The sequence below is a fragment of the Oryzias latipes genome, chromosome 13, assembly GCF_053564925.1.
Source record: "Oryzias latipes strain Hd-rR chromosome 13, Olatipes_Hd-rR_3.1".
Classification (NCBI taxonomy): domain Eukaryota; kingdom Metazoa; phylum Chordata; class Actinopteri; order Beloniformes; family Adrianichthyidae; genus Oryzias; species Oryzias latipes.
In genome coordinates this window covers 35,369,762-35,381,766 of record NC_136249.1, presented here as the reverse complement: position 1 = coordinate 35,381,766, position 12,005 = coordinate 35,369,762, and the positions used below count along the sequence as shown (strand labels likewise).

The window sequence follows — 12,005 nt, the reverse complement described above, 5'->3', positions numbered from 1 at the left end:
GGACCATCAGACACTAGGATCTTCTGGTAGATACTTCTGTTGTGTTGTTGAAATGACGTTTTTTCTTTTGGAAATAAATATAAAATTTCATTAATATGTTCTGATTGCAGAAATTACAATTGTATGTATTTTTTTAAAGTTGTAAGTTTATTCTAAGGGAAAGTAACAAAGGCTCACCTGTGTGGTGGGGGAGGGGGTGGGGGGAATTCACCTGAATCTGAACCAAGAGGTCATCAGCTGACCGTGACGTCAGACTTCCGTCCAGCCCTCTCTTCTGTCCTGACATGCGCAAAAACAAGCGTCTGTCAAGCGCGCGCTGATCTACAGGTCGCTTGCCACACAGGTGGAGGTAAGGCGCCGCGCGCCGTCAGGGCGGGGCGGGGCGGACAACCCCCGAGGAGTGCTTATTTGCAGAAGGGGCGGGGCCTGCGGGGAGGAGGATGAGATGCTTGCGAAGAAGAGCAGTCCGCGCCGGACGCTTTGATGAGGAAACGCAGAGGAACCGATCAAAGGTAAGATCAAAGGCTTGACGAAACTCCGCAAACACGTGCGTGATGACAGAGGGAAGAGATTGAAGTGCGCGTGCGCACGGTCAAAAAGAAATCTAAACAAATGTTAACTCTGGAAAAACCTATTTCCTGTAGAAACTGCTGAAGATGCAGACATGTGCCTCGTTTAGTTTAAGTCTAAATTAGCAGGAGGACAGAGAATGATGAGTTTGAGCCGAAAAAAAAGTGGAGAAAATACCTAAAGTTTGTAAAACCTGTTCTGAAAAACGGCATTAATAACTCATCTCAACTGCTGTAATAAACTGAATCAATTTAAGATTTGAATTGACACTTGACATTTAAAAAAAGGGAGTGCAAAGTTTAGAAAATTTGGCCAAAGTAGGAATCAGAAGTTTTAATAAAGCTTAACAATAGTTATTTTATGGAAAGAGTCCAGAGTGTGATGAACCATCAGAACAGATTTAGTTAAACTAAAGTTCATGAGATATTTCTCCATTTCTACACTTTATTTACTTCAATGTGTTGTTTCAGTCATTTGTAGTGACTGAATGATGCTCTATATATTAGCGGTAAATGAATTTCCTGGAGTTTCTTGTTTTTAATCAATGAAGGAGGCTCTGAGCAGAGAGCATTCTTACATTATTGAGCCAGTAAAAACACACTAAAGGGTGCAGTATTTGAGCGATTCAAAGGTTTCACAGTTTGTTTCTAAAATCCAAAGTGGACAGGAACGCGTTGAAGGAGCTGAACATGGAGACTCCAGGGAAAGGCTGATGTGGAGAAAACCTCCCGGCCGTTTCTGCACATTTGAGGTTTCAGACCCTGATTGGTTCTGAGCCTCCCTCCTGCAGACTGCAGCACGCAGACATCCTTCCCTTCCAGTGATTTTTCCTTCCTCCTCTTTTTGTCGGTGGATGATGAAGACTGTGGTGCTGCAGAAGGAGAGTCTCTGTGAGCTTCCATGGATCTCAGAGTGATGGTGGATCCGGTTTTAGAGTCTGAAAAAGCTCAAAATCCAGTTTGTGGTAACAGGAACGGCAACGAAAGCTTTTCTGCAGCTGCAGTTGACAGTAAACGCCTCCTGTTTACAGTAACTCCATGACGGCTGATGACAACACAAGAGGACCTCCCGTCTAACGGGTGCTTTTCTCCTTCCGTTACCTGTGTCTCACCTGTTTGCAGATGAGAGTCTTCTCTTCCTGAACTCATTTTTTCACATCCTGCCTGTAAACGTCTCCATTTCCGGGGCTGCCGTCTGTCCGTCAGAACAAACTGGACCCTCAAACTGAGCTAACTTGAAGTCTGAAGTGCAGCTTTTGTGTCTTATTGGTTTTTTTTTGGTTTTCTGTTCCTTTGTGTTCCTTTTCCTGCATTGTTGATGTCATATTATTCAGAATTCTTTTTTTCCATGACTGGACCCCAAACTGTGTTCATCTGGTACAATGTTGTTCTCTTTTCTTGTGTATTTTTACATATTCTTTCTGTGCTGCGGCTGATTTAAACAAAACTACACAGGATTTTTTTTTACAACAAAATCTTAAAAACCTTGGATTCTCACAGTTTAAACAAAAAGCTGTCTAAATGTTTTTTTTTTACCTTTAGACACATTCTTCTCAAAGTAAACAGACTATTGGAGTAAATTAATTTCATTTTTTTAGGTAGTTTGTTTAAACAAAGAACAAATGTTGTAATGGTGTTACCCTGAACATGAGTATTTGTGCTCAAATCCTTCTTTACGTTGAGAGTATATGTTTTTTTTAACTGATGGAAAACACATTTTGCCTTTCTAATGGACTTTTAAAAACACTCAACGTTTATTGGACTGTTCAGGTCTCTAAACCACCTGATGCTGCAGCAGAATCTGGTCACCGGTGACTGAAGCCGCTGCAAACTCACAAACAAACATGGCCAGCAACCGCTTGGACCCGCCCATCCTGACCGAGCAGGAGGAGCTACAGAGGAGAGCCAATCAGGTCACAGATGAGGTAACCGCTGAAGCCGGGTCACCCCGTGTTTTTGGGTGTCTGAAGTCATTACCAGAACAAAAATAGAACTCTTTCACAGCCTGGTTTGAGCCCGAGGGGAGCAAACCGTCTGTCCCCCCCGGATGCCACCTGACTCACCTGGTTGCCGTGGAGACGGCTGGTCTCCCAGCAACCAGCTGCAGAGAGTTGGCCCACACACTCTGAGAGGTGGTGCTAAACAAACACTCCCGGGGCTTCGGATCCGTTTGTCACCTCATCATCTCCTTGGGGGGGCGGCGCCCCCGGGGGCCTGAGGTGATATTTACCCGACAAATAGGCTGACGAAGGGGGAGGGGCAGTTCAGCCCAGAGTCTTGTTGTCACTTCAGAAACTTCGACAATCACAGTTTACAGATGTGAAGAAGCCTCTGAAGGGTTTTGATTCCTCTTCCTGTTTAGAATATTCATTCAGATCTTTTCTTTGGTCACTCGTCTTTAGCTGAAGATGAGCCGTAACTCTGCATCATCATCCAAAGACAAGACTTCGTCATCAGCAAAGACTTCAGCTGCTGCGGCTGCTCTTCTTCACACGTCTTCAAACATGCAGTAGATGAAAAATTGAAGCTTCGGTATTCTGTTCGTTTTGTTCAGGATGAGGTCATTCCGGGTTCTTCAGGCTCCTGTTAACCCTTTCCAGTCCGGCAAAGGCTCAAACCCCATCGCTAAAGTCGATCAGTCTGCTCTCCTGATGTAGCGACGTTTGTCTTTGTGTCCATTCATCCTCTGGATGGAATTTCGGAAAGTCGTCATCATCTGTGCTTAGAGCGCTAATACCTTTGCACCAACAGAGCTAGTAGGATGCTAGCGCAATGATAGCTAAATACCCAGGTGCCCCGGCGGTTGTTGCGGGTGAACACTAGCTGTGACTGTGTCTGCTCATGTTTGTCACACTGGACTTCTGCTGCTTCCATGATGTGCTCGTCGCTCGCCGGCGTCCGCCACTCCGCTGCTCTGATGCCACGGTGCGACCAGAATGACACGGGGGTCACCTGCGTGGTCAAAGTGGGGCATTTCAAGGCAGTCTGCGTTATGGATGACATGAATCTGATCCATCAAACCAATAAAAACACAAAGGAAAAAAAACATCACCATTAACAGAGTGAGAAATGTGCCGCCGTCCACAGAGTCAACAGATGGATATCACATTACACGGCGAAGGCCAAGTTCAGGTGAATGAAGACCCCACCCCCCAAACCAGTCGGCCAAATCCCTTTCAGCCTTTTGTTCTGCGCTTCATCCTCATGGTTTGTACACATAAAGCCACCGTGTTCCCAGCTCTTCTAAAAGTCTCTCAATAGATGCAATTTACTGACAATATTTTTATTCTAGTTATTTACATGAGAGCTTTTCCCATTTGGTCTGTTATGAAACACACTAGAGTTCCCTTTGATGTTACGAATAATGAGAACAAACACCATTATCAAGAGTTGAATATTTAATAGCCCGCATTTTTAGACAGGAATAAAGATCGTCCCAAACATGGACCGTGTCAATAGCGGGCATTTCCTGCGGGGGCTGCAGTGACAGCGACGTCTCCTCACTAAACTCATGATGATGTTCCGAGGCTCTTCCACAAGTGCCACGTTTAGTTCTACCAGGTTCTTTGGGGGTCCGATCATCCAGTCTCTGCTTCAGCTGGTCCCAGACGTGCTCTATGGGGTTCAGGTCATTGCTGGCCAACCATATGAGGCCACGCCCACTTTCTGAAGTCCAGCTCTGACCATTCTGGCAGCATGTGGGGGAGACGTTATCATCCATGAACAGAAAGTTGGGGGTGTTCTGTCTGAGTTGGGGGAAGCTGGTGGTTCTATGACATCTGAGGTATAAACATGCCGTGACTGGACCGTCTGCAAGAACCAAATGGGTTTTGCTCTGACTGGTGATGCCTGTTTAGACTGCTGCTCCTCCACCAAAGTGAACCCTGGGGACCATGTTCTCCACCAACGCTGATGACCATCATTTCCGTACAAGGTGACTCGACACTCCCAGTAGACCGTTGCCGCATTGTCCAGGTCACACAGTCTTCACTGCAAAAGTTCACGGCAGTGTCTTGGTGTGGGTGGAGTCACCAGCAGCGGTCGTCTGTCATTCCAGTCAAAGCGCTGGAGTCGGTTCTGAATGGTTAGTCTGGAAACCCCAGTACCCCTCCCATCTGGTAAAGGGGCCTGCAGCCGTGCGGTGTTTGCCAAACCATGTCTGAGGTCAAAGGTCCTTAGGTTCTGGTCAGGGTTCCACTCCTGGGTCTTGATGCATGTCTGCTGATGACACTTTGAGACAATTACCTGCAACACTTGACTGTCTACGACCAACCTGGAGGCGCTGTGGTTGGATGGAGCTGCTATAGTCCGTTCAGTGGCGTCGTGTTCGTGGCTGTTAGAAAGATAAACTTGAAACAACTCACTGACTAAGTCAGCCTTTTAGACCAACAGATGAAAAGGTTTTCCCGTTAGAATTTGTTTGGGTTTTGGCCCCACTAAGTCAGAGTCACTGAACACCGTGAGACCATCATGTGGAAAACAAGAATACGGTGTGTCTGTCACACCAATACCATCGGCCCCCATCCCCTACATCTGTGAAGTAAAACTGACACTGTGCTTGTGACAACCTCGGTGACTTATTGTGACAAGATATTTTCAAAATAAGACAACGGTGAAACTTTAAATCTTTAGAGCCCGTTTAGTTTTAGTTTAGTAAAGCCAACAACAGACGCCTGAAAGTGTTCTGATGCAGCTCAGCTACTGTTTCTCTGTCCTACAGTCTCTGGAGAGCACGCGGCGGATGATTCAGCTGGTGGAAGAGGTACGTTTGGCGAATAAAAAACCAAAACAAACACCTACACGCCCACGCTGGGATCTCCATATAGACCTCACAAAGTAAACTGAGCTCTGCAGAGTTGGACCAACTCCCACATGTTCCTTTTTGGAAACTCCAGATTCCAGGTTTTTGTGTTTTCCGTGTTTACCGTCCTGCCACAAACAAAGCAGTCCACTGTCTTTTACTCGTACAGAATATTCTAGAAATGAGTCTGCCTCCGTCCCTCGGCAGCTTAAATATCCCATTCTGCTGCTGAGGGTGGAGCCTTTTCCTGCACATGACCCAGTTTGAGCTGAGCTTTAGCCCCCCCCCAACACACACACACAGACACACACACACACACTACAGCAGCAGCTGCTGGTTCAAACGCCGCAAGAATGAAAAAAGGCCAAGGGCTTTAGGAGTAGCCGAGCTTGCAGAGTCCTGTGCAGTGCACGTCACGTGCACCAAAGAATGCAGCTTACGTTACACTGATGTTCATTCCCACCAGCAGAAAAGATCAAAACCCAAACCTTTATGGCCTGTTCTGTGCAGGTATCATGCATTTGTTCAATAACGACTCATACTTGGGTTGTGGAACCGGAAACATCGACAGGATTGTGGATGTTCTACATAAAGCTCAGAAAACGGAGGGTTGGATGCTAAATGAGTCAGTTCAGATCCCAAAGGCACCGTGTGGAGATGGAAAATGTTAGATGGACCAAGATATGGTCAGAAAATCAATAAGCAACCTTCATTTTTACCTTTCCGTTCCAATCTTCAACCAATTTTAAAGTAGAATTTCAGCTTCAGGGCATTTTTAATCCCAAACAAAGGAGTAAAAATGTGGTTTATTCAGATAGAGTCCATCATATGCTGTAGGTGGGTTCATGATCTCCTGCTTCAGCTGCAGATCTACTGAATAAAATCCAGAGTGGAGGTTCTTCAATGATCAGAATGACGACCGTCTGCTTCTGCCTTTCAGAGCAAAGATGTCGGCATCCGGACTGTGGTGATGTTAGACGAACAAGGAGGTAAGCCGCTGCAATTCATGTCCGCTGCTGTTTCCTGCAATATGAAGGCCAACATTTGTTCAATGACCTGATGTTTGTGGACTTTGGTAGATTTCTGTAACGTATTGTATTCCAGCTGTTAGACTCGTTTCTCTTTGCCTTGGTGATGGAAAACTCCCTCCAGGCCTCACTCGGCCTCTCCTGCTAAAGCAGACTGAAAGGTTCTGTCAGTGTCGGGACAACGTTCTGAAATAGTGTGGATGGACTGAATATTATCTTTCCGTGCATTCTCAGCCAGTTAGGTCGACATCCCACACAAATCATGTCGTTTGTTGTTCAAGCACCAAATTTGCAGAGGATGTACTTTAGGATCCCCTCATTGAGAAAAGCACTTCAGCCCTGACAAAAATCCAAAAGGGCTTTTATTTTTTTAAAGACAATGACTGTTTACTCAATTGTTACAGACATGTGGTGCAAAGGTGGAGCGGTTGACTGGATTGGAAGATCGCAGGTTCGGTTCCTGCCCCGCCCTTCTTTGTGTCACATGTGGTGCATTTCACTGAACCCCACGTTGCTCCTGGTGGTTATAGGTTCGAGACAGTTCTGCAGCCGAGCTGTATGAGTGAATGTGACTGTAAAGCAATTTAGGGGAACTAAAGGTACCCAGTGACAGGAAAATGTCTAAGGAAGAGCGAAGCAGTAATTACAGAAACAGGAAAAGAGTCTTGTGTGGTGAGGAGGTACAGCCTCTTCGTGATTCATTTCTGTCCTGGTCAGGAAGCACTGCCCCCAAATGAGCAACATTTAGGAGTTTTCTGGGATTCCTGTGAGCCAGAGCTCACAAAGGTGTGAAGAGGATTGGCATTCTCAGTCCAGCTGAAGCACAGGACTTTCCTGGGGGGAAAAGGTTTTGTTGCAGATGAACGCTGGTGCGGTTCCCCTGCAGTCGACGCCACGGTGGCTAAAGACCGCTGCATTGTGGTAGGACTTTCCATTAATCAAAGATGGGAAATGACAGACACTCTGTGTTCTGGGGGAACAAAAACAAATAAAGCGTGAGTCTGGAGGAACAGGAAGGGGGAAAAAGTCAAAAAGCTCATTTGGGTTTTGGTGCAGTGAGGATCTTTTCACTGACTAGCAGACAGACGACCAGCGGGACGGGCTGCTCTTCTGCTCTCTGTCCATCTTTCAGTCCGGGCAGAGCTGGTTTCAGGTCGGTTCTGTGTTCGGAGTGAAAACTCTGCAGCGTTAAACTTCCTGTTCCTAACAGAGCAGCTGGAGCGAATTGAGGAAGGCATGGACTCCATCAACAGAGACATGAGAGAGGCTGAGAAGAACCTGACAGACATGGCCCAGTGCTGTGGTCTGTGCTTCTGGCCACTCAGGAAGTATGCCCCCCCCATCCAGAGTGGCGCCCAGTTCCACCAAACCCTGTCTGCGCTGCCACTCGTACGCCAATGAGAGTTCACGTGTAGTTATCCAACAACTGCAGATGGAAGCCGGAAAGACATTTTCTGGATGCTTCAGCTGGTCTGAGCTGAATCCTCTTCTGAGGAGCAAATGAACGTTCAGAGGCTGCAGAAGGCAGATTTAGTGGAACTGGACACCAACGTGTCTGAACTGTAGCGCTGCTTTTCATTTGCCAGATTCTGAGTTGCTGGTCTTTCGGTTCATTTGTGTTTTTGCTTTACCCTCCGTCCTCTCTGCTTCCATTTGTGGTCCTGTCATTTGCTTTCATCCTTCGTCCTCCCCCCTCGTAGAACAGCTGGAGCGCATAGACGAGGGTTTGGATCAGATAAACTCGGATATGAAGGAGGCAGAGAAAAACCTGACAGACCTCGGCAAATGCTGCGGCCTCTGCAACTGTGAGAAGTAGGTACCAGGATTGTGTCTGTGTGTGTTTGTGTGACACACCCAGGGACGACCTTCATCCCAAAACACCAGCCTGATTCAGAAAATGGGTCTGGGGTAGTAGGGCTGCACGATATGAGGAAAACCCGCGATATGCAATATTAGTCAATATTGTGATGACAGTAATACTTGTGATAGATGAACAAAAAGCAGACCAACTAAAAACATCATTTCCATTTCACTGCAACGGTTTAAATAAGAGTCGACATAACTTATACTCCAAATGACCCTCGTCTAGGAGGCCAACATCTAACATAAAAGGGATCATCCGATTGGTCAACAACGTCAAGGCTTCCATCCGAATGGTCAAATGCAAATACTTCGAGCTGCCATGAGACTGTTTTAGCACATCAACGTAACCATTTATCGCAGTCGTCGCCGTCTTTAGTGATATGCGTACGGCACAGCTTGATATCACGATAAATGACTTATTGTTCAGTCTGGGGGGGTTTTGAAAAGTACAAATAAAACTGGAACCTCAGGAAGTGGTTTTGGTTTATGCAGGAACAGAAGTTATGTCAGGTATTAATTTAATGCATTGATCAAAGACTTCAGTCTAATGAAAGCCTTTCTAAGAGATGCCGTCGGTGGGCCGTCTGGCTAAAAGATGGAGGTCTCCATGTTTTGGAATCTGTCAGAGCAGAAATCCCAGTAAACTTTTTGTATAAGGAGTTTCCAGCTGTCTGTTCTAAAATCCACAAATGATTTAGAAAACAGTCTGTAGGGAAAAAAATCCATCTTCACAGCTGTAAGGGAAAAAATAAACTGCATCCACTGCTGATTGGCAAATTACTTAGACTGTATTGTAAATGTACACTACATCTATTCAAAAACATTCAAATTTGGCTCATTTGACTTATCAGATAATAACAAATGTTAAATATAAATTATGTAATTTTATGCTAATATTTAGTGATTTATAAGAAGTTTTTCTTTAGGTTGATATCTAAGAGGACATTTGCAGTAATTAAACTTAGAGTGGTGTGTAATATACATTTTTGTTAAAAACAGACAGTGTTTTAGAAAGTATTATTTGATTTAGTATTTTTTGCTGCCGTTGTCGTTTTGTGCTGCATAGATTCTTCGTTTCTGTCGGCCGCTTCCGCCTTCCGACTGGATTTGCTGGCGTCTCTTTCCTGTTTTCATGAACCCTAAAATAATCATCATTTTGTCAGATTGAAGGCTTTTGAAGAGAGTGGGGCGTACAAGGCCGTTTGGGGCGGAGCCACCAGCCAGGACGGCGTGGTGTCCAACCAGCCGCCGCCGTCGTCCCGCGTGGTGGACGAGCGGGAACAGATGATCATGAGTGGAGGACACATTCGGAGGTGCAGAGGCGTGTGTGACGCTCTTCAAACAAAGCGCTTTGTGGCGCGGCAGCTGGACAAACAGCCAGCCTCAGCGGCGTCCGTGTTTGTTCCAGGGTGACCAACGACGCCCGAGAGGACGAGATGGAGGAGAACCTGGCCCACGTGGGCAGCATCGTGGGGAACCTGAAGAGTATGGCCCTGGACATCGGTAGTGAGCTGGAATCCCAGAACGATCAGATCGATCGGATTCGTGACAAGGTACGGCGTCCAGGCGGCGAGCCCCTCCCTCAGGGACCAGAACACACGCAGACATTTAGGTTTGGTTGGAAAACGTTGAGTTTGCTTGAACAAACCCTACAAACACCTGCAGCAGGAAGACTGAAAGACCCACTCCAACTCTGTTCTGGGTTTTTTACGTCTTGAAGCATTTTTCTGATGATGGAGGACAAATATAAAGAAAATTAAGGTTAAAACGGAGGATTTTCTGAGGATTTCCAGTTTGAATCCCAGCTCTGGCATTTTTTCACAAACTTTTCTTGTGCTGTTTTCACTTTATTTATGGTCAACTTTGATTATTTATTTTTTATTTTGCCAATTATTATCCTTCAAGTTCCATTTTCATTCGGTAATCTAGCATCGACCTGCATGTTCTGCTGGAAATGCAGCTCCTAGTTCAAGGTAACATAAAAATGCCTTCTGGTCTGGAATGTTCTGGGTCATTGTTCTCTGTTTGTTCTCTCCGCTTCTGTTTTTGGTAGAAATCATCTCCACATGGAGTCAGTGGAGGATCTTCGGTCTGAAACTTTGTGCTAATAACTCTAATGTTTTTTCTCCTTTAGGCCAACCTCAACGTGTCTCGCATCGACGCCGCCAACCAAAAAGCCAACAACCTCATGAAGCGATAGGGGAGCGCGTCGCCTTTTCTTCTGCTTTTTCCCAAAGATTTTCATCCATGGCTTTGGTTAGAGATGTGGCAGAAGCCTCTTAAACGGTGGCATTTCTCAACGGATTGAAGTATTTCCAGTCATTTTCTGAAACAGCAACAGTTTTGTTAGGTTTTACAGTCTCACATTGGTTTTTTATCTCCATTTTTTTCGTACATCTCACTAGCATTTTGTGTTATTGATCGCATCGGGGAAACCGGGTTATTGCAGCTGTAAACAAACCTTTGAAAATCCAAGAGCCCCTGAAGGGACATTGAAGGAATAACTTAGTTACTGTTCATTTATGATCATTACTGGCATTTCTCCCCACGGTACCTGGAAATGGCATCACGTGAGCTAATTGAGTCTAACTTTGCTCTCGGACTCGTCTACTAAGAGCTTGCAGCTTTGCTGGCTCACCGTCACAATGACATCATCTCTGAACGCCGTCTTTAACGAGTTTTAAAGTCATGTGGTTTGTTTTGGCGCCGGGGTTTACGCCAGTTTAGATCAGGTTACCACTTTTATTCAGGAAGAATTAAGACCATCCGGTAAACTCCATTGATATCGGTGGATGCATGCAAAGGGCGTTGAAAATGGGCCGCAGGTGAGGACAGAACATGTTCGTCTCCTTCTACCAGAACCTTGACCCACAGGGTGTCAAAGTCTGAAAAGCCAGATGTCTGCGTTGCTGCAGTTACTTTGCAAAGGGTCCAAATGGATTCTTACGACACACTGAAACCGTTTGGTATTTGTGTTAATAGCTGTTAATAACTGGTGAGCACCAGTTAGTTTTTGTTTTTTATTTTTACTTCAAATGCTTTTTTTCCCTTCAGTGTCCCTTCAGGGGCTCCGTAGTTTCCAACATACACTCCATAAACATCTTTTTTTTTTTAACACGTCTGTCTGCAGCAAACAGGTGGATGAGGGCGCCCCCTGTAGGCGCAGTGGGGTGCTGCTCACAGCTGGAAACACGCATTTTTCCTCAGAGGAGAAGCTCTGGCGACACCAAGCGGACACATGTGGAATTTGTTCTCCATGACTTTTCATCTTCTCTCCTCCACATGGACGTGACGTGAAGAAGCAGAGAAGTTTGGGAGAGAAACAAAACAAACAAAAGAATGGCACGATCAAAGATTTTATGCTAAAAACTAACTAACTCCTGACTTTGCGTCAGGTTTTTAAATACATAAACAGTTATTTATGTTAACGATGTCTTAGTTGTTCACATGACCTCATTATTTTTCGTGTTTTTCATTATTCGTGTTTATTGGAACATTGTGAACACGATAAAGTGACCTGCGCTGATCCCATCAGGCCTGTTCTTCAATCGCATCAACAATTATTTTAATCTATTTGACATCAACACATCAATCAAAGATGTTGTGGGTTGTTTTTGTCTGCATATCAGTACATTAAATAAAATATACATTAATATGTTGCCATGTGAGTAAAAGTTTGTGTCATCTGTCAGTATCCTGAGTTATTAATGTTCTGATGAATCCAGATTATGAGAGTTTGGTAAA

At 45.2% G+C, this 12,005-nt stretch overlaps 1 protein-coding gene across 3 annotated transcripts; it reads left to right on the top strand.

Moving 5' to 3' along the window:
- The first annotated feature begins 305 nt into the window (after window positions 1–305).
- Window positions 306–11,935, top strand: zgc:101731 (SNARE_SNAP25N and SNARE_SNAP23C domain-containing protein). 3 transcript variants are annotated; one of them, XM_020707995.3, is made up of 8 exons: window positions 306–512; window positions 2,340–2,494; window positions 5,290–5,331; window positions 6,311–6,359; window positions 7,609–7,726; window positions 9,425–9,574; window positions 9,670–9,814; window positions 10,396–11,935. In XM_020707995.3, exons 2-8 carry the CDS (start codon window positions 2,414–2,416, stop codon window positions 10,459–10,461), a joined length of 651 nt encoding a protein of 216 aa, XP_020563654.1. In that variant the 5' UTR covers window positions 306–512; window positions 2,340–2,413; the 3' UTR covers window positions 10,462–11,935. The 3 variants fall into 3 exon arrangements, with proteins under 3 accessions (XP_020563654.1, XP_004075223.1, XP_078785915.1); XM_004075175.5 differs by lacking the exon at window positions 7,609–7,726 and adding an exon at window positions 8,099–8,210 and having other exon boundaries at window positions 322–512; XM_078929789.1 differs by lacking the exon at window positions 306–512 and adding an exon at window positions 1,145–1,649.
- Window positions 11,936–12,005: the final 70 nt, after the last annotated feature.